Source organism: Somniosus microcephalus, chromosome 31 (genome assembly GCF_052327205.1).
Source record: "Somniosus microcephalus isolate GS21.2 chromosome 31, FLI_Smic_1.0, whole genome shotgun sequence".
Lineage (NCBI taxonomy): Eukaryota > Metazoa > Chordata > Chondrichthyes > Squaliformes > Somniosidae > Somniosus > Somniosus microcephalus.
In genome coordinates this window covers 35469538-35495449 of record NC_141017.1, presented here as the reverse complement: position 1 = coordinate 35495449, position 25912 = coordinate 35469538, and the positions used below count along the sequence as shown (strand labels likewise).

Here is a 25912-nt window from a genome sequence, read left to right as displayed (position 1 = left end):
TTCTTACATGTCGTGGGTGATGAAGCGCTGGAGGTGTATAATAACTTCACATTCGCTGTTGATGGAGACAAAATGAAACTAGATAAAATAATGGAACGGTTTGAGGCCTACTGCATACCTAAACGTAACGTGACGTTTGAGAGGCACAGATTTTTCACATGTGTACAGAAAACGGGTGAGACTATTGATCAGTATGTGACTGAACTGAGAAACAGAAGCAAATCGTGTGAATTTGGGGGACTGACAGACTCGCTGATAAAAGACAGACTGGTGTGTGGTATTCCGAATAATGGTCTAAGGGAAAGACTGCTAAGAGAGCAAGATCTAGACCTGGGAAAAGCCATAGCACTGTGTAGGGCTACAGAGACTGTGAAGTTGCAGGCAAAGGAGCTGTTCAGTGACAATAGCTGCAATGTGGATGCAGTGAGAATGAACGGACACAAACCGTTTAACAAAAAGAGCGCCAATGTGAAAAAAGAGGCGTGGCCAGCGAACAAAAATGAAAGGGACAATCGAAAGACATGTAGTCGATGCGGTACACAGCATCCACCAAGAAAGTGTCCAGCATATGGTAAAACATGCAATAGTTGCAACAAGAACAACCATTATGCCCGTTGCTGTAATAACCAAATGCAACAAAGCAAGGTCCATGCAGTAGATGAAAGCGAGATAGAGGAGTTCTATGTAGATGTTGTGTCTGAAAACAAAAAAGAAAGAGACTGGATGTTGACACTAAAAGTGAATGACATACACATTCCATTTAAATTGGATACTGGAGCACAAGTTAATGTGATATCAGAGACTGATTTTAAGAAAATTAGACCCAGACCAAAGATACATGGAATCAAAGTGAAAGTGACAGGATACTCAGGTACTGAAATACCAGTGGAAGGAAGATGCATTGTCAAAGTAACACACAAGGACAGAGAGCACATGCTAGCATTAATCGTGGTGCCAAAGGATGTGCAAGCCATACTAGGTTTAAAAGCCTGTGAGAGACTGAACCTGGTAAAGAGAGTCCTCGTTGTGGAAAGCAAAGGAGAGACAGTCTATGATGAACTCATGAAAGAGTACAAAGACCTATTTAAGGGTCTCGGCTGCATTCCAGGAGAACACACGATCAGAGTAGATAAAAGTATGACACCGGTCATACATCCATGCAGAAAAGTTCCGTTTGCTCTTCAAAAGCAACTGAAGGCAGAGTTGGACAGGATGGAAAGCCTGAACGTGATTCAGAAGATAGATGAGCCAACTGAGTGGGTGAGTTCCCTCGTCATAGTGGACAAAAAGAATGGAAAGCTCAGAATTTGCCTGGATCCAAGAGATCTAAACAGAGCAATAAAGAGAGAGCACTTCAAGCTTCCTACACGTGAGGAAATCATGGCACAGTTTGCAAATGCAAAATATTTCAGCAAGTTAGATGCATCATCAGGATTTTGGCAGATGAAGCTGGACGAAGCAAGTTCAAGACTGTGCACGTTCAACAGTCCATTTGGCAGATACAGATTCCTAAGGTTACCATTTGGCATTGCCTCAGCTCCTGAAGTGTATCACAAAACAATCCATATGATCTATGAGCACCTGGAGGGAGTTGATACATCAATGGATGACATCATAGTATGGGGAACCACGAGAACTGAGCATGACGAGAGACTGAAAAAAGTGCTGGAAGCAACAAGGAAAACAAACCTGAAGCTGAATAGAGAGAAATGCCAGCTCGGGGTGACAGAACTGACATTCGTGGGAGATATCCTTAGCAGTGAGGGCATCAGACCAGATCCCAGAAAGGTGTCCGCCATTGAGAATATGCCAAGGCCACAATGCAAAAAGGACGTGCAGAGGTTTAATGGAATGATCAACTACATGGGTAAATTCATATCCAACCTCTCAGAAAAGATGGCGCCACTGAGAAGACTAACTGAAAAGAACATAGAATGGGAATGGAATCATGAACATGAGAAGTCATGGAGCGATCTAAAGAAACTGCTCACAGAGGAACCAGTTCTGAGGTTTTATGACCCAGCGAGACCCATCAAGATATCATCAGATGCATCACAGAGTGGGCTCGGTGCCGTTCTTCTGCAAAAATATGACTACTGGCAACCTATTGCATATGCATCGCGCTCAATGACAGACGCGGAGACGCGATATGCTCAAATAGAAAAGGAGCTGCTCAGCATCACATACGCCTGTGAAAGATTTCACCAGTTTGCGGCAGGACAAGCAATCAGTGTAGAGACTGACCATAAGCCCTTGATTGCATTGTTCCAAAAGCCACTAAATAGCTGTCCGCTTAGAATACAAAGAATGATGATCAGGCTGCAACGCTATACACTGAATGTTGCGTGCACACCGGGTAAGCTGATGTATACAGCAGACACGCTGTCCAGAGCTGTTGACCCAAGTGAGCCCGCAAACACCACAATGGATGAAAAAGTGAACGCCTACGTGGACATGATCACAAGTGCACTGCCCATAGCAGATGCAAAAATGGAGCTCATAAAGACTGAGACAAACAAAGATGAAACAATGAGACGACTGAGGAAAAGCATCTTGGATGGATGGCCCAACATGAAGCAAGACTGCTCACCTGACATGGCAGAGTACTGGAACTGCAGGGCGGAACTATCAGTGGTCGAAGACATCATCTACAAAGGAAGTAAAATAGTTATCCCAAAGAGTCTGAGAAAAGAGATGTTAAAAAAGATCCATGGAGGACATCTGGGAATCGAAAAGTGTAAGAAAAGAGCACGAGAGGTGATGTACTGGCCACGAATCAACCAAGATGTGACAAATGAGGTGTCAAACTGCACAATATGCCTGAAATATCGAGCAAGCAATCCGGTAGAACCACTAAAGCCACACCCAGCGCCAGACAGACCTTACCAGAAGGTAGGCGCTGACCTATTCGTATGTCAAGGGAAGGACTATCTTGTAGTCACAGACTATTACTCCCTGTATCCAGAGGTTTGTAGACTGTACACCACCACTGCAGATGCTGTGATAACATGTATGAAAGCCATATTCTCCAGACATGGCGTGGCAAGCGAGGTCTTCACAGACAACGGACCCCAGTTTTACAATGCAAGTTTCCGACACTTTGCCAAAGAGTGGGACTTTGTCCACACAGCGTCAGGTCCTCACTTTCCACAGTCCAATGGTCTAGTGGAAAAATCGGTCCAGACAGTGAAAAGACTGATGTACAAGGCAAAAGACAGTGGAACTGACTTCTACCAGAGCATGCTTGTATACCGCACAACGCCGCTCGAGTGTGGTATGTCACCAGCCCAACTCCTGATGGGACGTCGGCTAAGGTCAAACCTACCCATCCCAGAGAACCTCCTGAAAACAAAAGAGGGGGAGAAAGTGAGGAAGTTCAAAGAGCAACAGAAAGAAAAGCAAAAGTATTACGTTGACAGAGGAACACAAAACCTACCTGAACTCCACACTGGTGACCAAGTCAGGTTGAAAGGCAAAATAAACACATGGACTCAGAAGGGAACTGTCCTGAGTGAAGTTCAACCAAGATCATACACCATTCAGACAGATGAGGGTGCTGTTCTGAGAAGAAATCGTCGAGATCTTCTCATGGGACCAGCCACAGCAGGTCAAGAGACTGATACTGTTGAACAACCTGATCACACAGCTGAGAAACAATCATCTGAGGCAACAAATCAGATTCAAGGACAATCAATCAGAAAATCCTCAAGACACGTGAAGCCTCCTGAGAGACTCATTGAGCAAATTTAAGGACTATTGTTATAGAAGGAAGTAATGTTATCTTATTCTTTCTTCAAGTTCTAGTGTATTGACGTATTTCATGTGAACACACAAAGCAAGGTTAAAAAACCTTGATCATGATAATGATAATGTAAGTTCATTAAGTGTTACAGTTAAAATGCAGATTAATACAAAGAAAACATGTTGTTAGTTAAAAGTAAAATACTTTTGTTTTAAGAAAAGGAGATGTAATGATATCAGCAAATAGAGATGGTATTTGCCTGTTCGATTATGATGCCTTAATAGCATGTTTGTATGTATTGATTGCTTGTGCCTGACCAGCAGAGGGCATGTGACCGAGAGAAGCAAGGCAGTTAGTTTAGTTTCAGTTTCGTTCTAGATGCATCACTAGCATAATGGTGTCTCCTGAATGCTGTATAAAGAGTTGAACAGACTTTAGATTAAAACTCATTCTCTTTCATAAATGTCTCATCATTGAACCCACAAAGAAATCAATACAACCACCACCTTCTCAAGGGATGGGCAATAAATGCCGGCCTTACCAGCGACACCCAGATCTTGAGAATGAATAAAAATATATATTTTTCTTCAAGTGTTTATCTAATTCACTCCTGCGGCTTCAATAGTCCCAAGTGGTGATAGATTCCTTACACTATTAACCCTTTCTGTAAAACATTTATTCGCCATTGTTATTGATGCAGAGACCAGAGAACACAATCTTTCACCCTATCTAACCCTCTCAGAAATTTTGAATACCTTTGTTAGATCTCCCTTTAACTTTCCTGCTCCAGAATCCAGCTCTAGTTTTTCAAGTCTCTCATTCCTGGATCCTCCTCCAGCCCTACAATCACCCGAGATCTCTGCGCTCCTCCAATTCTGACCTCTTGCACATCCCTAATTTTAATCGTTTTACCATTGGCGGCTGTGTCTTCAGCTGGCCCGAAGCACTGGAATTCCCTGGTCATCTGTTCTAATATCTCCTTATGTGGCTCGGTGTCAAATTTTGTTTGATAATCGCTCCTGTGAAGCACCTTGGGACGTTTTACTACATTAACGGCGCTGTATAAATACAGGTTGTTGAAGTGTGAAGTGAGAATGGTGCCGAGGGTTACTTGCAAGACGATTAAAGTATTGAGAAGTAAACCAGCGACAGGGGGAAACGAGTGCAAATGTCGGAACGCCTGAAATGAAAACAATGCAGGTCCGTCAGCATCTGAAATAGAGAAAAGGCAGGGGAATGCTTCGGGGAGGGGCCCCTCTGTCACAGCTGAAGGCACGGTCACCAGTGGTGGAGCAAGGAAAATCCAGGATGCGCAAGAGGTCAGAATTGGAGCAGCGCAGAGATCCCGGAGGGTGGTGGGGCTGGAGGAGGTTACAGAGAGAGGGAGGGTGGTAGGGGCTGGAGGAGGTTACAGAGAGAGGGAGGGTTGTAGGGGCTGGAGGAGGTTACAGAGAGAGGGAGGGTGGTAGGGGCTGGAGGAGGTTACAGAGAGAGGGAGGGTTGTGGGGCTGGAGGAGGTTACAGAGATAGGGAGGGTGGTAGGGCTGGAGGAGGTTACAGAGAGAGGGAGGCTTGTGGGGCTGGAGGAGGTTACAGAGAGAGGAAGGGTGGTAGGGGTTGGAGGTGGTTACAGAGATAGGGAGGGTTGTAGGGCTGGAGGAGGTTACAGAGAGAGGGAGGGTTGTGGGGCTGGAGGAGGTTACAGAGAGAGGGAGGGTGGTAGGGCTGGAGGAGGTTACAGAGAGAGGGAGGGTGGTAGGGGCTGGAGGAGGTTACAGAGAGAGGGAGGGTGGTAGGGGCTGGAGGAGGTTACAGAGAGAGGGAGGGTTGTAGGGGCTGGAGGAGGTTACAGAGAGAGGGAGGGTTGTAGGGGTTGGAGGTGGTTACAGAGATAGGGAGGGTTGTAGGGCTGGAGGAGGTTACAGAGAGAGGGAAGGTTGTGGGGCTGGAGGAGGTTACAGAGAGAGGGAGGGTGGTAGGGGCTGGAGGAGGTTACAGAGAGAGGGAGGGTGGTAGGGGCTGGAGGAGGTTACAGAGAGAGGGAGGGTTGTAGAGGCTGGAGGAGGTTACAGAGAGAGGGAGGGTTGTAGGGGCTGGAGGAGGTTACAGAGATAGGGAGGGTGGTAGGGCTGGAGGAGGTTACAGAGAGAGGGAGGGTGGTAGGGGCTGGAGGAGGTTACAGAGAGAGGGAGGGTGGTAGCGGCTGGAGGAGGTTACAGAGAGAGGGAGGGTTGTAGGGGCTGAAGGAGGTTACAGAGAGAGGGAGGGTTGTAGGGGTTGGAGGTGGTTACAGAGATAGGGAGGGTTGTAGGGCTGGAGGAGGTTACAGAGAGAGGGAGGGTTGTGGGGCTGGAGGAGGTTACAGAGAGAGGGAGGGTGGTAGGGCTGGAGGAGGTTACAGAGAGAGGGAGGGTGGTAGGGGCTGGAGGAGGTTACAGAGAGAGGGAGGGTGGTAGGGGCTGGAGGAGGTTACAGAGAGAGGGAGGGTTGTAGGGGCTGGAGGAGGTTACAGAGAGAGGGAGGGTTGTAGGGGTTGGAGGTGGTTACAGAGATAGGGAGGGTTGTAGGGCTGGAGGAGGTTACAGAGAGAGGGAAGGTTGTGGGGCTGGAGGAGGTTACAGAGAGAGGGAGGGTGGTAGGGGCTGGAGGAGGTTACAGAGAGAGGGAGGGTGGTAGGGGCTGGAGGAGGTTACAGAGAGAGGGAGGGTTGTAGAGGCTGGAGGAGGTTACAGAGAGAGGGAGGGTTGTAGGGGCTGGAGGAGGTTACAGAGATAGGGAGGGTGGTAGGGCTGGAGGAGGTTACAGAGAGAGGGAGGGTGGTAGGGGCTGGAGGAGGTTACAGAGAGAGGGAGGGTGGTAGGGGCTGGAGGAGGTTACAGAGAGAGGGAGGGTTGTAGGGGCTGAAGGAGGTTACAGAGAGAGGGAGGGTTGTAGGGGTTGGAGGTGGTTACAGAGATAGGGAGGGTTGTAGGGCTGGAGGAGGTTACAGAGAGAGGGAGGGTTGTGGGGCTGGAGGAGGTTACAGAGAGAGGGAGGGTGGTAGGGCTGGAGGAGGTTACAGAGAGAGGGAGAAGAGGAGACTGTGGTGTATGTAACCTGTTCCACCTTAAGAGAACTACCTTAAGAGATGTACTACTTTCTCTTGGCTGCTGTATACTGTAATACCGGTGGTGACCACACCGGTATATAAGTGTTGTGTAGGGATCTGCTGGGCAGTTCAGCCCTGACCTCCGAATAGTAAAGACCTGTTAAAAGTTATTCTTGTTGTCTGTGTCCAGTGATTGATCCTAAGCATAACTGGGACACACAGACTCAACAGAGACCATGGAGGGGATTTGAAAACAAGGATGAGAAATCTTTAATAATCGAGGTGTTGCAAGACCGGGAGCCAATGTAGGTCAGCGAGCACAGGGGTGGGGGTGGGGTGAACGGGACTTGGTTTGTGGTTTAGGGTCTCTGGGGAGCATCATGCTACATGGAGCACAATAGCAGATAAGACTAGGCAAGGTGATTACAGCAGGTCTTCACTGAACCTTTCTGTTTCCTCAGAGCCAGCACCTGGTAAACAGAGCCCCTCTACCGTGAGAAAAATGGAGTGGAGCGGAGGCACCAGCGAGGGCCCAGTGAACAACGTGAAGGTAAATAATCACCGTGGTTGTTAGCCATTCCACACATGGCGCTATCCGTACAATGGAAGTTTTCCCTGTTCTAAGTTTGCTTTGTGTTGATTTTTGGTGCCTATTTTGGCTGTTTACCCTCACCATAGAATAATACAGCACAGAAGGAGGCCATTCGGCCCATCGTGCCTGTGCCGGCTCTTTGAACGAGCTCTCCAATTAGTCCCACTCCCCCTGCTCTTTCCCCATAGCCCTATAAATTTTTCCTTTTCAAGTATTTATCCAATTCCCTTTTGAAAGTTACTATTGAATCTGTTTCCACCGCCCTTTCAGGCAGCGCGTTCCAGATCACAACAACTCACTGCGTAAAACAAATTCTCCTCATCTCCTCCTCTGGTTCTTTTATCAATTATCTTAAATCTGTGTCCTCTGGTTACCGACCCTCCTGCCACTGGAAACAGTTTCTCCCTATTTATTCTATCAAAACCCCTTATAATTTTGAACACTTCTATTAAATCATCCCTTAACCGTATCTACTCTATGGAGAACAATCCCAACTTCTCCAGTCTCACCACATGACTGAAGTCCCACATCGTTGGTGTGCCATTTTTTCCCCAATGCTTTCCGTTAAAAAAAATGTAAAATCAGACCAAATGTTTGAAGTTCACCAAAGCAGCCACCATCTCTTCTACTAGTGTGGCTGAAATCTCCGCAACACAGGCTTAGCTTTTCTGCTTGGCCTGGGAGATATATCCTAACACATCCTGGGAGACACCCTAACACACTCTGAGAGACACCCTAACACACCCTGAGAGACACCCTAACACACCCGGAGAGACATACCCTATGATGCACTGCAGCAACTCGCCAAGGCTTCTTCGGCAGCACCTCCCAAACCCGTGACCTCTTCCACCTAGAAGGACAAGGGGCAGCGGCGCATGGGAACACCACCACCTCCAAGTTCCCCTCCAAGTCACACACCATCCTGACTTGGAAATATATCGGCCGATCCTTCATCGTCACTGGGTCAAAATCCTGGAACTCCCTCCCTAACAGCACTGTGTGAGCACCTTCATCACACGGACTGCAACGGTTCAAGAAGGCAGCTCACCACCACCTTCTCGAGGGCAATTAGGGACGGGCAATAAATGCTGGCCTTGCCAGCGACGTCCACATCCCATGATTGAATTTTAAAAAATGATGTAGCCATTACTGTAAAACGGATCTGACACAATGAGAAGTTTTTTTGTGGGTTACCAAGTGTTGTTGTTAGGCCAAGACCTACTGCCTGTTCAGGAAGCCATTGCTACACTTCCTGTTTGATTGGTTGTTTGAGTAATGGACTTCAGTGGAAAGTACAATACATCAGCAGCAGCCAATCGGCAGACAGCAAGAATGGACACACACCAATGTGAAGTGTGTTACAAGGGGACCCCATAACCCACTGCGCCTCCTTCACTATTACCAGCCCAACTTGGTGAATGCGGGTATGTGCAGAGTGTTTCTACAAATGGGACCAGTTAAAAATATAATCGAGCCAAAGAAGAAAATAAATACCTCGGACTAATCCAGGGTGAGTGTTTACCACTGTTCGAAGGAATCTTGAACTCCCCTCGCAAGACCAAAAACTCCTTTGGGAGACCTGGGTGTCCTTGTGCACCAGTCGCTGAAGGTAAGCATGCAGGTGCGGCAGGTGGTTAAGAAGGCAAATGGTATGTTGGCCTTCATAGCGAGAGGGTTCGAGTACAGGAACAAGAATGTCTTGCTGCCGCTGCACAGGGCCTTGGTGAGACCACACCTTGAGTATTGTGTGCAGTTTTGGTTGCCTTATCTGAGGAAGGATGTTCTTGCCATGGAAGGAGTGCAGCGAAGATTCACCAGACTGATACCTGGGATGGCAGGAATGACGTATGAGGAGAGATTGGGTCGATTGGGCTTGTACTCACTGGAGTTTAGAAGAATGAGAGGGGATCTCATTGAAACTTATAAAATTCTAACAGGACTAGACAGACTAGATGCAGGAAGGATGTTCCCGATGGTCGGGGAGTCCAGAACCAGGGGTCACAGTCTAAGGATAAGGGGTAAGCCATTTAGGACTGAGATGAGGAGGAATTTCTTCACCCAGAGAGTGGTGAACCTATGGAATTCTCTACCACAGAAGGCAGTGGAGGCCAATTCATTAAATATATTCAAGAAGGAGTTGGATATATTTCTTAAGGCTAAAGGGATCAAGGGATATGGGGAGAAGGCAGGGACAGGGTACTGAATTTGGATGATCAGCCATGATCTCATTGAATGGCGGAGCAGGCTCGAGGGGCCGAATGGCCTATTCCTGCTCCTATCTTCTATGTTTCTATGTTTCTATGTTTGTGAGGGAGAGACCTGTAAATATCGACACAATCCCCGGGACCCCCGGCAAATATCGCTTTCTTTCTCTCTCTCTTTCTTTCTTTCTCTCGCTCTCTCTATCTATCTTTCTCCCTCTTTCTCCTGCTCTTATTTTCTCCTTCTCACTCCCATTCTCTTTCTCCCCCTTTCTTTCTTTCTTTCTTTCACCATCCTTCTCCATCTCTCGCCCTCTCTTTCTCTCTTTCTCCCTCCCTTCCTCTCCCCCTCTCCCTTTCTCTCTCCCTCTCTCCCTTTCTCCCTCTCTCTCTTTCTCTCTTTCTCCCTCTCTTTCTCTCTCCCTCCTTCCCTCCCTCTCTCTCTCGCCCTCTCTTTTTCTCTTTCCCTCTCTCTCCAAGGGTTCCAAGTTTGAGCCTACACTCTATCAGTAGGCTGCAAAATATTCACCACTTCGCCTCCAATTGTGAGGTTTGAAGAGCTGCGAAAGCGTCACTGCCTCTGATAGTGGGGCACGGTCCTGCTCCACAATATTAATTCTCTCACTCCTCTTCTAGAGCCTGATCATCAAAAGATTGAAGTGGAAGAGACGGAGCCAACCAGAAACAGCGCAGTCTCCAAACGAAAAAAGCTCCAGGTAGCCCAGTATTTCTCGAGGGGTCCTGAACAATGAGGTATTGTGTGGCTAGCATCACCAGCAAACACTCCCATGTCAGGTGTAGCATGGGCTCGAGGCCGAGACACTTCCCTTTCCACTACATTAACCAGGGACTTCAACGCCAAGTTCTGAAGAGCTTATTCTACAGGAATAAATGGGACAAAACTATTGGCATTAAAGAAAATATCCACAGGACGTCCCAAAGCGCTTTACAGCCAATGAAGTACCGTCACTGTTGCAGCCAATTTGCGCACAGCAAGCTCCCACAAACAGCAATGAGATCGATAGATTTTTGAACTCTAGGGGAATCAAGGGATTTGGGGATCGGGTGGGAAAGTGGAGTTGAGGTCGAAGATCAGCCATGATCTTATTGAATGGCGGAGCAGGCTCGAGGGGCCGAATGGTCTACTCCTGCTCCTAATTCTTATGTTCTTATAGTGACCAGATCATCTGTTTTAGTGATGTTGATTGAGGGATAAATATTGGCCCAGGACACCGGGGAGAACTCCCCTGCTCTTCTTCAAAATGGTGCCGTGGGATCTTTTACGTCCACCAGAGAGCTGATTTGATAGAGGTGTACAAGATTGTGACGGGTTTGGATAGGCTAGACGGGGAAAGACTGTTCCCACTAGTTGATGGTACAAGGACTAGGGGACACAGATTTAAGGTTTTGGGCAAAAGCTACAGGGGGGATGTGAGGGAAAACTTTTTTATGCAGCGAGCGGCGAGGACCTGGAACTCGCTGCCGGCGGAAGTCAATGTTTTCAAGGGGAGACTGGATAGGCATTTGAGGGAAATAAACTTACAGGGCTACAGCGGGGGAATGGGACTGACTGGATTGCTCCACACAGAGAGCCGGCACCGACTCGATGGGCCGAATGGCCTCCTTCTGTGTCATTATGACTCTATGGGACCACGGTTTAACATCTCATCCGAAAGAAGGCACCTCCGACAGTGCAGCACTCCCTCAGTACTGCGCTGGGAGTGTCAGCCTAGATTTCTGTGCTCAAGTCTCTGGAGTGGGACTTGAACCCACAACCTTCTGACTCAGAGATGAGTGCGCTACCCACTGAGCCACGGCTGAAACTCACCAGGAACTGGCAAAATCATGTCAGCTTCGACCCTGTAACACCCTCCGACATTCCGTGCCCCTCATTGTCATATTGGCATCATCATAGCACATACAGCTGTAACTAGAGGCATTGTGCATCAAAACCTTTCGTCAACCCTCACTGCATTGTTCCCTAACATTACGGCTATTGTTGATTTAGCCACTAGTGTAATGGAGACAGTTTTAAGCACAAACTCGATAAGATGTAATTTTCCAACTTCACTATCCTGACCAGGTGAAGGCAGCATGCATCGGAAATTCGGGAGTGTGACCCCCTGATTTTACTGAGCAGCGGTATGGGCAGGTCATGGGCGTCGCGGCACCGCTGATTGGTATAGTATCTGGTCGGGACCACGGCGGTGTCCGACAGCCTTCGAACCTCAGAAATTCATTCCACTTCAGTGAAAACACTGTCGGGCGCACAGTCAGAAATTTACACCTCATTCATAAAGTATTTCAATTTAACCCTGAAAAGTGTGAGGTGATGCAATTTGGGAGGACTAACAAGGCGAGGGAATAGACAATGAATGGTAGGACCGTAGGAAGGACAGAGGATCAGAGGGACCTTGGTGTGCATGTACATAGATCCCTGAAGGCAGCAGGACAGTTAGATAAGGTGGTTAAAAAGGCATATGGAATACTTGCCTTTATTAGCCGAGGCATAGAATATAAGAGCAGGGAGGTTATGATGGAGCTGTACAAAACGCTGGTTAGGCCACAGCTGGAATACTGTGTGCAGTTCTGGTCGCCACACTATAGGAAGGATGTGATTGCATTGGAGAGGGTGCAGAGGAGATTCACCAGGATGTTACCTGGGCTGGAACGCTTCAGCTATGAAGAGAGACTGGACAGGCTGGGGTTGTTTTCCTTAAAGCAGAGAAGGCTGAGGGGGGACCTGATTGAGGTGTATAAAATTATGAGGGGCATAGATAGGGTAGATAGAAAGGAACTTTTCCCCTTAGTAGAGGGGTCAATAACCAGGTTTAGAGGGGATTTGAGGAAAACCTTTTTCACCCAGAGGGTGGTTGGAATCTGGAACTCGCCGCCTGAAAGGGTGGTAGAGGCAGGAACCCTCACAACATTCAAGAAGCATTTAGATGAGCACTTGAAACGCCATAGCATACAAGGCTACGGACCAAGTGCTGGAAAATGGGATTAGAATAGACAGGGCTTGATGGCCGGCGCGGACACGATGGGCCGAAGGGACTCTTTCTGTGCTGTATAATTCTATGACTACAGCGATGACTTTGCTGGCAAAATCGTGGCGGGTTTAACGGCGCTCGCCGTTATCAATGAGCGAACCGTCCCGCAACTTGTGGCGAGGGAGAGTCACCCCGGTGAGTGGCGAATCGCCACGAGTCGCTGGACGATTTGCGCCGCTCCGTCATCAGCCTCGCGGAAACGGCAGCTCGCCCTCAACCTCCCCGCGAGTTTCAGGAAGTTGCTGCCGTCGCGCATTAAACTCGCCGCAGAAAGTTAGGGCTGGAACCTAACAGCCTAAGTACCTTTGTAATGAGGAGATTTATGTTCCTGCAATGCCACTCAAACGCTCCTGCCCAGAAAGGGAACAATTTAAACTGTGGAGTCTCATTCCAACAGGTAGTAAATTGTAATTAGAGATTTTTAAAACTTTAAATTTAATTTTTTTTCTTACTTTTTCTCTCTGTCTCTTTTCTCTCTCTCTCTCTTAATCCAATCTTTCTTTCCCTCCCTCTATTTCTCTTTCTGTACCTGGTTTGACTCTAATTCACCCGATTTCCTCTCTGTCGTTCCTCTGTTTATTTCTCAATCCTTCAATCTCATTGGTTAGGGAGATAGACTGTTGGTCCTGCCGTTCACCGAGGTCCCAGATGCCCCGGTGCCCTCAGCGCGCCGTTATCAGCTCGCGCTCCCGGCAAGAGACAGGGCAAAAGAAACATTTTGAGCTGAAGGGTGCAGGAAATAGTCTAAACTAACAGGGCACGTCGTGCAATATCCCACTCCAGCACAAATTCTGGCCCATGGTCTTTGCTTCCCAACACGTTTGCAAAATGATCATTAAATTGATGGAAGGTCAATGAATCGTCTACTCTCAGATTCTTTCCGATTCTAACTCGCTTCTCTCTGTTGTGACCTAGGTGCGTCAGTATTCAGAAGTTAAGTGACGCTGTCTCCTACGAGTCCTTGACACCGTCTTTGAACCCAATAGAAATACTTGACTTGGCGAATGAGACCAATGTCATCGTCAGGCCACTGCACAGCAGCATTCTGGGAGAGCGATACTGCTTCGAGGTAATGGGACGGATATTCGTGTGTGGCGTAGATCGGGCGGGCAGTGGGTGGGCAGTGGGCGGGCAGTGGGCGGGCAGTGGATGGGCAGTGGGTGGGCAGTGGGTGGGCAGTGGGTGGGCAGTGGGCGGGCAGTGGGTGGGCGGGCAGTGGGCGGGCAGCGGGTGGGAGGGGGAGGGTGGGCAGTGGGTGGGTGGGCAGTGGGCGGGCAGTGGGTGGGTGGGCAATGGGCGAGCAGTGGGTGGGCGGGCAGTGGGTGAGCAGTGGGTGGGCGGGCAGTGGGCGGGCAGTGGGTGGGCAGTGGGTGAGAGCGGGTGGGCAGTTGGTGGGCAATTGGCGGGAGGGGGCGGGAAGGGGAGGGAGGAGGTGGGCAGTGGGTGGGCAGTGGGTGGGCAGTGGGTGGGTGGGCAGTGGGTGGCCAGTGGGTGGGCAGTGGGCAGGCAGTGGGCGGGCAGTGGGTGGGCAGTGGGTGGGTGGGCAGTGGGTGGGAGGGGGCGGGAAGGGGCGGGAGGGGGTGGGTGGGCATTGGGCCATTTCCATGGCAGGTCCTAATATAAATGCAATTCCGTGCTATCTGCAGGAAGCTCGCCGTTTGGGAGGATGTGAAATCTGGTAAGGCCTGCAGCACCTTAAAGGGGCGGTGCAGCGTTTGATGGTGGATAGTGTAAATGCACAAACTCACACACTGCATACATTACACATGAACACACACAAAAGCATGCATTGCCCAACACATAATACCTACACAAATACACAAACATTTATACACAAACAAACCAGTAAAAATGTGCATCTTGCCGCCGTACAAATGAAGCCCAAACTATGTCTAAAAGGGAATGTTGTCAAATAGAAGTTCAGTTCCATTTCGAAGGCGCAGGAACCTCGACAGCAGCACCGATCTCACCATCATTCCATGAGCTAGTCTGAAGAAACGGGCAGGGAGAGTGGTCTGGAAGGACCCGCCTGAGGGGTTTTCTCCCGGTGCAGTTTGAAGTTGAGCTGATTATTTGTTATTGTGAATGAAGTCTATTTCACATGGAGCCCTATCCCCCCGCCACCGCACAGCTGGACTCTCAGACAGACTCATCGGGGGTCGATTTTAACCCTGCTCGCTCGGCAGAAACCTGGCGGGTGGGCAGTTAAAATCGCCCCTGGCTCTTGCCCGTCCGAAAGCCACCATGATCGCAACATCTGCGATTTGAACCTGCTCTCCTGAGCAGGCAGCAAAGACACCTGCCCGGAGCCAACGGGGGTCCTTCTTTACACCCACACGTCGTGGCCCGGTGACATCACTGAGACATAGAAACATAGATACATAGAAGATAGGAGCAGGAGTAGGCCATTCGGCCCCTCGAGCCTGCTCCGCCATTCAATGCGATCATGGCTGATCATCCAAATTCAGTACCCTGTCCCTGCTTTCTCCCCATACCCCTTGTTCCCTTTAGCATTAAGAAATATATCTAACTCCTTCTTGAATATATTTAATGAATTGGCCTCAACTGCCTTGTGTGGTAGAGAATTCCACAGGTTCACCACTCTCTGGGTGAAGAAATTCCTCCTCATCTCAGTCCTAAATGGCTTACCCCTTATCCTTAGACTGTGACCCCTGGTTCTGGACTCCCCCGCCATCGGGAACATCCTTCCTGCATCTAGTCTGTCTAGTCCTGTTAGAATTTTATAAGTTTCAATGAGATGTGTAATTTTAACTCGGGCCTGAGCGGGGAATCCACCTGGAGTTGAAACCGGGGCCTGATTATCGCCTCACGTTCTGCACTCGCTCAGATGCACTTCCTCCTTGTATTTCAGGTTATTAACTCTCGAGGAAGTCGCTGCTTCGGCTGCACGTCCACTGCAGAGAGAGACAAATGGATCGAGAATCTTCTTCGAACAGTCCAGCCCAACAAGGTAGGAGAAGCAAAGGACAGAGCTAAGCTTTCTGGACGTAAGGGTGAAGGTACAACCTCCACTATTGCCACACGAGTGCTTATTATATATAGCCAAGGCCACTTCGGCAGCCCCTCCCAAACCCGCGACCTCTACCACCTAGAAGGACAAGGGCAGCAGGCGCATGGGAAGACCACCACCTCCAAGTTCCCCTCCCAGTCACACACCATCCTGACTTGGAAATATATCGGCCGTTCCTTCATCGTCGCTGGGTCAAAATCCTGGAACTCCCTCCCTAACAGCACTGTGGGAGCACCTTCACCACACGGACTGCAGCGGTTCAAGAAGGCGGCTCACCACCACCTTCTCAAGGGCAATTAAGGATGGGCAATAAATGCTGGGCCTCGCCAGCGACGCCCACATCCCAGGAACAAATTAAAAAAAAACACACTTGTACCAAATTTCTCTCTGTGTGCTAGCTCAAAATAATCGGGTTTCAGCCTGCTTTAGACTAGCAGGGAAAGGGCGTAGGCAGTGTTCCCCGTGAGCTGCACTTTGTTTCTGCACGGCCTGTTCCTTTTAATGTGCAGTCCCTTTAAATTTCTGTGCCTGCGCGGTGTTTACGGTGCAAAAGCCGGTGAGTGGCCCGCGCGGGACGTTCAGATCACTGCGCGGCCGCGCGCTCGCGCACCTTAGCGGGAACGTTGGGTGTAGCACAGTGTATTTAGGCGCTTTGAGGAAGGAATGGGTTCGATGGGCTGAATGGCCTCTTGCTCCTTGATTTATGTTCGTAATTTTTGAGATTTGACTGCCACTAATCGTTTAGACTCGGACGACGCCGGCAGAACTGCTTCGTTTAATTGCTTTCCCATATCTCTGAGTCGTCTATTATCCCTTATGTACTTGGCACTCCACAATGTAAAATGGACGAACCAAATTCTAAAGACCTATAGCAATTCATTTTGTGTGCTGCTGTAATGAGATGCTACTGTTTGCCTTTTTCATTGGTGAGAAGACGTTTCCGCTTGTGGGGGAGTCCAAAACTAGGGGCCATCAATATAAGATAGTCACTAATAAATCCAATAGGGAATTCAGGAGAAACTTCTTTACCCAGAGAGTGGTGAGAATGTGGAACTCGCTACCACAGGGAGTGGTTGAGGAGGAGTAGATGCATAGATGAGGGAGAAAGGAATAGAAAGACATGGTGATGGGGTGAGATGAAGAGTGTTGGGAGGAGGCTCGTGTGGAGCAGAAACACCGGCACGGACCAGTCGGATTGAATGGCCTGTTTCTGTGCTGTAAAATTCTCTGTACAGGAAACTTTTTTTCATCTGGCACGGACGGGACCGACGTGGTGCCGGTTCATCAAAAATTCCGGATAACCGAACGCTATAGTAAAAGATACGGAGCTGAGAGCTCCGTATAAAGCAACAAACCCTGTTGCTTAGCAACAGGTTCAGAACAATGGCCACAAGTTGCAAGCGTCTCTGTAGCTTAGCAACAGCTGCAGCCACACCCGTGCACAGCAACAAATGGAGGAAGGCAAGTAATAAAAGTTACCTGAACCTACTCCTGAATTTTGCCGGTTAACCGAGATTTCCGGTTATTTAGGTGCCGGTAAATCGAAAGTTCCCTGTAATTCTGTTATTTACCCAAAAAACAAAAGACGCAGGAAATACAGAGCGTGTCTGCTAGGTTCTGAAGAGAACAAGGGCAAGGACTTTTGGGTGGGAAACATTCAGCAGAGCTCAGTTCTGACCCATGACCCAGGAAGGCCTAATCTCCAGACATAGAGTACAGGGCAAAGTACATTAAGTACATGAGGGCGAAAGGAATAGAAGGTTATGTTGATGGGATTAGATGAAGAGGGGAGGGAGGAGGCTCGAGTGGAGCACAAATACCGGCACAGACCAGTTGGGCCGAATGGCCTGTTTATTCTATGACATTCTTCGTTGGATGAGATGTTAAACCGAGGCCCCGTCTGCTCTCTCTCAGGTGGACGTAAAAGATCCTAGGGGCACTATTTCGAAGAAGAGCAGGGGAGTTCTCCCTGGTGTCCTGGGGCCAATATTTATCCCTCAACCAACATCACTAAAACAGATGATCTGGTCATTATCACATTGCTGTTTATGGGAGCTTGCTGTGCGCAATTTGGCTGCTACATTACAACAGTGACTACACTTCAAAAAGTACTTCATTGGCTGGAAAGCACTTTGGGACGTCCTGAGGTGCTGAAAGGCGCTATAGAAATGCAAGTTTGTCCTTCTTTCTTTCATGTATCTCCGTTCCTTTGCTTTGCAGGATAACTGTGAGAGGGTGGAGAACATGCTGAGCCTTTGGGTGAATGAAGTCAAGGACCTGACCCCCAGGAAGAAGTACTTCTGCGAGCTGCACCTTGACGGCTACGTCTACGCTCGCACAACCAGCAAGGTCAACACCGAGGAGCTCTTCTGGGGCGAGCACTTCGAGTTCAACAACCTGCCCCCCACCAAAGAGGTCACTTTACATCTCTTCAGGGATGAAGATAAGAAGAGGAAAGAGATGAGTGCCCTTGGCTCCGTCACCATCCCTCTCGCCGAGGCCACGGGACGTCAATATGTGGAGAAGTGGCACACCATCAACACCCATCCCCTAACAAAGGGCAAAGTGGCGATGCCAGCGATACGGGTCAACCTGCGTTACCAGAACGTCAAGGTCTTGCCGATGATACACTACAAGGAGTTTGCAGAGTACCTCATCTGCAACTACACGACCCTGTGCACCGTGCTGGAGCCAGCCCTGAAAGTGAAGGATAAGGAGGAGGTGGCCTGTGCGTTGGTCCATGTGCTGCAGTGTGTCGGGAAAGCCAAGGTAGAGCAGGTCGCGCTGTAACTCTCCTTAGGCCCTGTCGCGCTTTGGGCAGACCAGACGGGCGGCTAGTTGGGGTATCTTGGTGTAACTGCACCATGTAAATTGGATCTACAGGAAACTCTCTTTTTACCGGCACCTAAATAACCGGAAATCTCTCTTAACCGGCAAAATTCAGGAGTAGGTTCAGGTAAGTTTTACTTCATATTAGTGGCCGTTCCTGGATCTGTGGCTGTGTAACCGGGGTTCCTGCACCTGTTGCCATGCAACAGGGACTCCTAGATCTGTGGCCGTGTACGGGGCTCTCATACCTTGGTAAGTATACCTCTCTGTAATCCGGACGTTTTGATCAACCGGCACCACGCCGGTCCCGTCGGTGCCGGATAAAAAACAGTTTCCTGTACTTGCCTCATGTGTGCGGTCCTCAGCTGCCTCTAACCCGTATTGGGATTTTTTTTTGCCCTATGCTGGCCAGGTAGGATGGGCCAGATGACCGGTTAAAGCTCTCTCCACAATGTTAAGTTAAGTGCACCCTCGGAAGACCCCATTTTAATACATGGGCGTATATCTCTGGCTTAAGAACCAGGGGGGAGATGAGGAGAAATCTTCTTTTACGCAGCGAGTTGTTGTGATCTGGAATGCACTGCCTGAAAGGGCAGTGGAAGCAGATTCAATAGTAACTTTCAAAAGGAGAATTGGATAAATACTTGATGGGGAAAAATTTGCAGGGCTACGGGGAAAGAGCAGGGGGAATGGGACTAATTGGAGAGCCTGGTTAGGCCACAGCTGGAATACTGTGTGCAGTTCTGGTCACCACACTATAGGAAGGATGTGATTGCATTGGAGAGGGTGCAGAGGAGATTCACCAGGATGTTACCTGGGCTGGAGCGCTTCAGCTATGAAGAGAGATTGGACAGGCTGGGGTTGTTTTCCTTAGAGCAGAGAAGGCTGAGGGGGGGACCTGATTGAGGTGTACAAAATTATGAGGGGCATAGATAGGGTAGATAGAAAGGAACTTTACCCCTTAGTAGAGGGGTCAATAACAAGGGGGCATAGATTCAAGGTAAGGGGCAGGAGGTTTAGAGGGGATTTTGGCCAAACTCATTTCATGTATCGCCCTCTCAGAAACAGTCAGAACCGGACTTGAACCCAAGGCCGAGAGGTGAGGTGACAGCTCGCTGACTTGCCGTGTCGCCAGGTTCCTCACTCCCATTGATCTTATTCTAGGGTTAGTTGGAAACTAGGTATTCCTTGGGAGGAACAGCTGGACAAAGGTTTCACCCGGAACCCCAGACGATGGTCCGTAGTTGAGGGTTCCACCAAGGTGGAAAAGAAGTCAAAAAGTAAGTGGCTAGGAGTCACAAAGCTTAGATTTTGAAAGCCTTCACATTGAAGCATTTCCTACATTAAAGGCGCTATATAAATGCAAGTTGCTCTCGTTGTTTCTCCTTTTGTTCCTCTGCCCAACATGGCGACTCCGCTGGGGGGTACAGCTCCGCAGTGCACTGGCGCGGGTCCAAGCGGTCATTGCAGACATGTGAGCTGAGATTGGGAGGGTAAGCAGGCTATTGGACAGTGAGGGACGGGCTTCAAAGCTGAGCCCTCACTGGATAGCCAGAGCACATGACTGGATGGTGCCCGGGAGAAGGAACTGTGGAGTTTCTTTCCTCCCTGAAGCCAACAGAGGTGTCCCAACTGGAGCAGGTATCTCAGCAGAGGATGGGGATTGAACTGGGACCTGGTCTGTAGGCTTTTCCCACTTTACTACACTTCCAAAGTACTTCATTGGCCGTAAAGCGCTTTGGAACGTCTGGTGGTCGTGAAAGGCGCGAGTCATTCTTTTTTCTTAGTGTCACGCTCGATGCTGCCATAGCCGCCTAGTCATCCTAGGAACCTAGCACCTTAACGTAGGCTAGAGTAGCTGCATTGAATCTATTTGGAGTTCTTTCTCAAATGCTTCCGTGGATAAAGCTCTTCTCTTCTGTCCTTCCCATGAACTGTAGGACTGCCTGATTGACTTGGGGATCGCGGAGGTCGATCGCTGTGAGGAGAAACACTCGGTGCTCTTCAGAGAAAACACCTTGACCACCAAGGCGATTGATGAATTCATGAAGCTGGTCGGACAGCAGTACCTGGTAGAGACTCTTGGTAAGAACAATGGAGGGCGCGACCGTCACCTCATTTGGGACCAGGGCTGCCAACTCTGGCTGGACAATATTCCTGGAGCTTCCATCACATGACCTGCTGCCACAAACCGCCCCGCCCCCCCACCGTTCCACCATTGGTCCATCCTCCGAGAGCACGGCCTTCCCACGGCCAATCGGAAAGGGAACAGACTCTTTGTCACCCAATCGGATAGAAACATAGAAACATAGAAGATAGGAGCAGGAGTAGGCCATTCGGCCCCTTGAGCCTGCTCCGCCATTCAATGAGATCATGGCTGATCATCCAAATTCAGTACCCTGTCCCTGCCTTCTCCCCATATCCCTTGATCCCTTTAGCCTTAAGAAATATATCTAACTCCTTCTTGAATATATTTAATGAATTGGCCTCAACTGCCTTCTGTGGTAGAGAATTCCACAGGTTCACCACTCTCTGGATGAAGAAATTCCTCCTCATCTCTGTCCTAAATGGCCTACCCCTTATCCTTAGACTGTGACCCCTGGTTCTGGACTCCCCCGCCATCGGGAACATCCTTCCAGCATCTAGTCTGTCTAGTCCTGTTAGAATTTTATAAGTTTCGATGAGATCCCCTCTCATTCTTCTAAACTCCAGCGAGTACAAGCCCAATCGACCCAATCTCTCCTCATACGTCATTCCTGCCATCCCAGGTATCAGCCTGATGAATCTTCGCTGCACTCTCTCCATGGCAAGAACATCCTTCCTCAGATAAGGCGACCAAAACTGCACACAATACTCAAGGTGTGGTCTCACCAAGGTCCTGTACAACTGCAGCAAGACATCCTTGTTCCTGTACTCGAACCCTCTCGCTACGAAGGCCAACATACCATTTGCCTTCTTAACCGCCTGCTGCACCTGCATGCTTACCTTCAGCGACTGGTGCACAAGGACACCCAGGTCTTGTTGCACTTCCCCCTTCTCCCAATCTATTGCCGTTCAGATAATAATCTGCCTTCCTGTTTTTGCCACCAAAGTGGATAACCTCGCATTTATCCACGTTATATTGCATCTGCCATGCTTCTGCCCAATCACCCTGTACCGTGCAGTAACCCATAATGGTCGATGTCTGGGTTTTATTAGCCATCACACACCCAACCTGTCCAAATCATACTGGATTACTCTTGACTGTCGGTCAAACAGCCTCCCCCACCCACCCCCCAGTTGCCAACATTTTTATAATGAATAAACTAAAATGTTCAAAGAAAAATCACCATTTTTTTAATGCCCCGGGGATTTTACTCGCCGCAGTGTCCCGGAGATTAATCTTCAATTCCTGGAGACTCCAGGACAATCCTGGAGGGGTGGCGACCCCCCCTAGCTGGGAGAGCCCCACTTCCAGAGCGCGACCCACAAATCCCACAGCCACTTTCCCACCCTCCATCTGGGAGTCCACAGGCCTTGTGGCATTCAATGGGCCAGCAGGCACAGAGGCTCCTGTTCTGACAAAGCTCCCATTGACTTTAGAAGGAAGAAAGAATTTAGGAACAGGAGGAGGCCATTCAGCCCCTCGAGCCTATTCCACCATTCAATTAGATCATGGCTGATCTGTCTCTTAATTCCATCAACCGCCCATAGCTCCACTTCTGTTGATACCCTTACCCAACAAAAGTCTATCGCCCTCAGTCTTGAGAATTTCAATTGATCCCCAGCATTCTTAGCCTTTTGGGGGAGAGGGTTGTTGGTGTCCACTGCCCTTTGTGTGAAGAAATGCTTCCTGGTTTCACTCCTAAATGGCCTGGCTCGAATTTTAAGATGAGTAAAGACTGGACAGAGAGGCAGGAAAAATCAGCTGTCAGCTGTGGCTCAGTGGGTCGTACTCTCTCCTGTGAGTCAGAAGGTTGTGGGTTCAAGGCCCACTCCAAAGACTTGAGCACATAAAGCTAGGCTGGCACTCCCAGTGCAGTGCTGAGGGAGCGCCGCACTGTCGGAGGGGCAGTACTGAGGGAGTGCCGCACTGTCGGAGGGGCAGTACTGAGGGAGTGCCGCACTGTCGGAGGGGCAGTACTGAGGGAGTGCCACACTGTCGGAGGGGCAGTACTGAGGGAGCGCCGCACTGTCGGAGGGGCAGTACTGAGGGAGTGCCACACTGTCGGAGGGGCAGTACTGAGGGAGCGCCGCACTGTCGGAGGGGCAGTGCTGAGGGAGCGCTGCACTGTCGGAGGGGCAGTACTGAGGGAGCGCCGCACCGTCAGAGGGGCAGTACTGAGGGAGTGCTGCACTGTCGGAGGGGCAGTACTGAGGGAGTGCCGCACTGTCGGAGGGGCAGTACTGAGGGAGTGCCGCACTGTCGGAGGGGCAGTACTGAGGGAGTGCCACACTGTCGGAGGGGCAGTACTGAGGGAGCGCCGCACTGTTGGAGGGGCAGTACTGAGGGAGTGCCACACTGTCGGAGGGGCAGTACTGAGGGAGCGCCGCACTGTCGGAGGGGCAGTACTGAGGGAGCGCCGCTCTGTCGGAGGGGCAGTGCTGAGGGAGCGCTGCACTGTCGGAGGGGCAGTACTGAGGGAGCGCCGCACCGTCAGAGGGGCAGTACTGAGGGAGTGCTGCACTGTCGGAGGGGCAGTACTGAGGGAGTGCTGCACTTTCAGAGGGGCAGTACTGAGGGAGTGCTGCACTGTCGGAGGGGCAGTACTGAGGGAACGCCGCACTGTCAGAGGGGCAGTACTGAGGGAGCACCGCACTGTCGGAGGGGCAGTACTGAGGGAGTGCTGCACTGTCAGAGGGGCAGTACTGAGGGAGTGCTGCACTGTCGGAGGGGCAGTACTGAGGGAGTGCCGCACTGTCGGAGGGGCAGTACTGAGGGAGTGCTGCACTGTCAGTGGGGCAGTACTGAGGGAGTGCCGCACTGTCGGAGGGGCAGTACTGAGGGAGTGCCGCACTGTCGGAGGGGCAGTACTGAGGGAGTGCCGCACTGTCGGAGGGGCAGTACTGAGGGAGTGCCGCACTGTCGGAGGGGCAGTACTGAGGGAGTGCTGCACTGTCAGAGGGGCAGTACTGAGGGAGTGCTGCACTGTCGGAGGGGCAGTACTGAGGGAGTGCCGCACTGTCAGAGGGGCAGTACTGAGGGAGCGCCGCACTGTCGGAGGGGCAGTACTGAGAGAATGCTGCACTGTCGGAGGTGCCGTCTTTCAGATGAGACGTTAAACCGAGGCCCCATCTGCTCCGCTCAGATGGACGTGAAAGATCCCATGGCCACTATTTCGAAGAAGAGCAGGAGAGTTCTCCCCAGTGTCCTGGGCCAATATTTATCACTAAAACATGATCTGGTCATTATCACATTGCTGTTTGTGGGAGCTTGCTGTGCGCAAATTGGCTGCTGTGTTTCCTACATTACAACAGTGACCACACTTCAAAAAGTACTTCATTGGCTGTAAAGTGCTTTGGGACATTGTGAAAGGCGCTATAGAAATGCAAGTCTTTCTTTTATGTGTGGGAAGTTATGCTAAACCTGTATCGAACCTTGGTTAGACCACACTTAGAGCACTGCGTACAGTTCTGGTCACCATATTATAAAAAGGATATAGAGGCACTGGAGAGGGTGCAGAGAAGATTTACAAGGATGATACCAGAAATGCGAGGGTATACATATCAGGAAAGGGTGAACAGGCTGGGTCTCTTTTCTCTTGAAAAAAGGCTGAGGGGTGACCTCATAGAGGTCTTTAAAGTTATGAAAGGTTTTGATAGAGTGGATACAGAGAGAATGTTTCCACTTGTGGGGAAGAGCAAAACTAGAGGCCATCAATATAAGATAGTCACCAAGAAATCCAATAGGGAATTCAGAAGAAACTTCTTTACCCAGAGAGTGGTGAGAATGTGGAACTCGCTACCACAGGGAGTGGTTGAAGTGAATAGTATAGATGCATTTAAGGGGAGAGTAGACAAGCATCTGAGGGAGAAGGGAATAGAGGGTTACGCTGATAGAGTTAGATGAGGAAAGACGGGAGGAGGCTCGAGTGGAGCATAAACGCCAGCATGGGCTGGTTGGGCCGAATGGCCTGTTTCTGGGCCCTATATCCGGTGTAATTCTCACCTGCACCATCTAGTGGGCAGTTACAGAATGACACTGGCTTGGCTTCGATGGCCTGCTGCCGATGTTCTCACTGGGGGGTCAGAACATGGAGTGGGGGGATTTTGAAAATAGGGAAGAAAGACATTTGAAAATGATATATTTCCCTGACATTTCCCACCTCGATGCGAGAACGTCAATGCGGGTGGTCGACAGCAGGCGCTGAACTGCTGCCGATGCTTAACCTCCCCCAATGTCATTTACAGGAGACTTTGTGACAAAACTCTACAATCCTGAAGAAAATTACGAAGTTGACCCCAACAAGTGTTCGGCCAATGATGTGTCGCAGAATCAAGACAATATGAGGGCAAGCTGCGAAGAGGCATTTAGGCAGATCACAGAGTCCCATTGGTGAGTAAGTAGGAACATAAGAAATAGGAGCAGGAGTCGGCCATTCGGCCCCTCGAGCCTGCTCCGCCATTCATTGAGATCATGGCTGATCTTCTACCTCAACTCCACCTTCCTGAACTATCCCCATATTCCTCGATTCCCTTAATATTCAAAAATCTATTGATCTCTGTCTTGAATATACTCAACGACTGAGCCTCCACAGCCCTCTGGGGTAGAGAATTCCAAAGATTCACCACCCTCTGAGTGAAGAAATTCCTCCTCATCTCAGTCCTAAATGGCCGACCCCTTATCCTCAGACTGTGACCCCTGGTTCTAGACTCCCCAGCCAGGGGGAACATCCTCCCAGCATCTACCCTGTCAAGCCCTGTAAGAATTTTATATGTTTCAATGAGATCACCTCTCATTCTTCTAAACTCTAGAGAATATAGGCCTAGTCTACTCAATCTCTCCTCATAGGACAATCCCCCCATCCCAGGAATCAGTCTGGTGAACCTTCGTTGCACTCCCTCTATGGCAAGTATATCCCTCCTTAGGGAAGGAGACCAAAACTGTACGCAATACTCCAGGTGTGGACTCACCAGGGCCCTAAACAACTGTAGTAAGTTTTCCCTCATCTTATACAGTAGCTTCCGGTCGCCCGTTACTTTAATTCTCCGCTCCACTCCCACTCTGACCTCTCTGTCCTCTTACACTGTTCCAATGAAGCTCAACGTAAGCTCGAGGAACAACACCTCATCTTTCGATTAGGCACTTTACAGCCTTCTGGACTCAAGATCGAGTTCAACAATTTCAGACTATAACCTCGGCCCCTATTTTTTCAGGCTGCAGCTGTTGATGATTCTGC

General features: G+C 49.7%; 1 protein-coding gene across 2 annotated transcripts in view; it reads left to right on the top strand.

Annotated features, from left to right (window-relative positions):
- LOC147097733 (ras GTPase-activating protein nGAP-like) overlaps positions 1-25912 on the top strand; it is a 108913-nt gene that overhangs the window by 64398 nt on the left and 18603 nt on the right. For both annotated transcript variants that reach the window (XM_085971775.1, XM_085971777.1), the window contains 7 exons: positions 7292-7380; positions 10260-10339; positions 13589-13742; positions 15546-15644; positions 17925-18473; positions 20474-20618; positions 24924-25068. In XM_085971775.1, the coding sequence (XP_085827901.1) occupies positions 7292-7380; positions 10260-10339; positions 13589-13742; positions 15546-15644; positions 17925-18473; positions 20474-20618; positions 24924-25068 (1261 nt within the window). The remainder of the gene's footprint in view (positions 1-7291; positions 7381-10259; positions 10340-13588; positions 13743-15545; positions 15645-17924; positions 18474-20473; positions 20619-24923; positions 25069-25912) is intronic.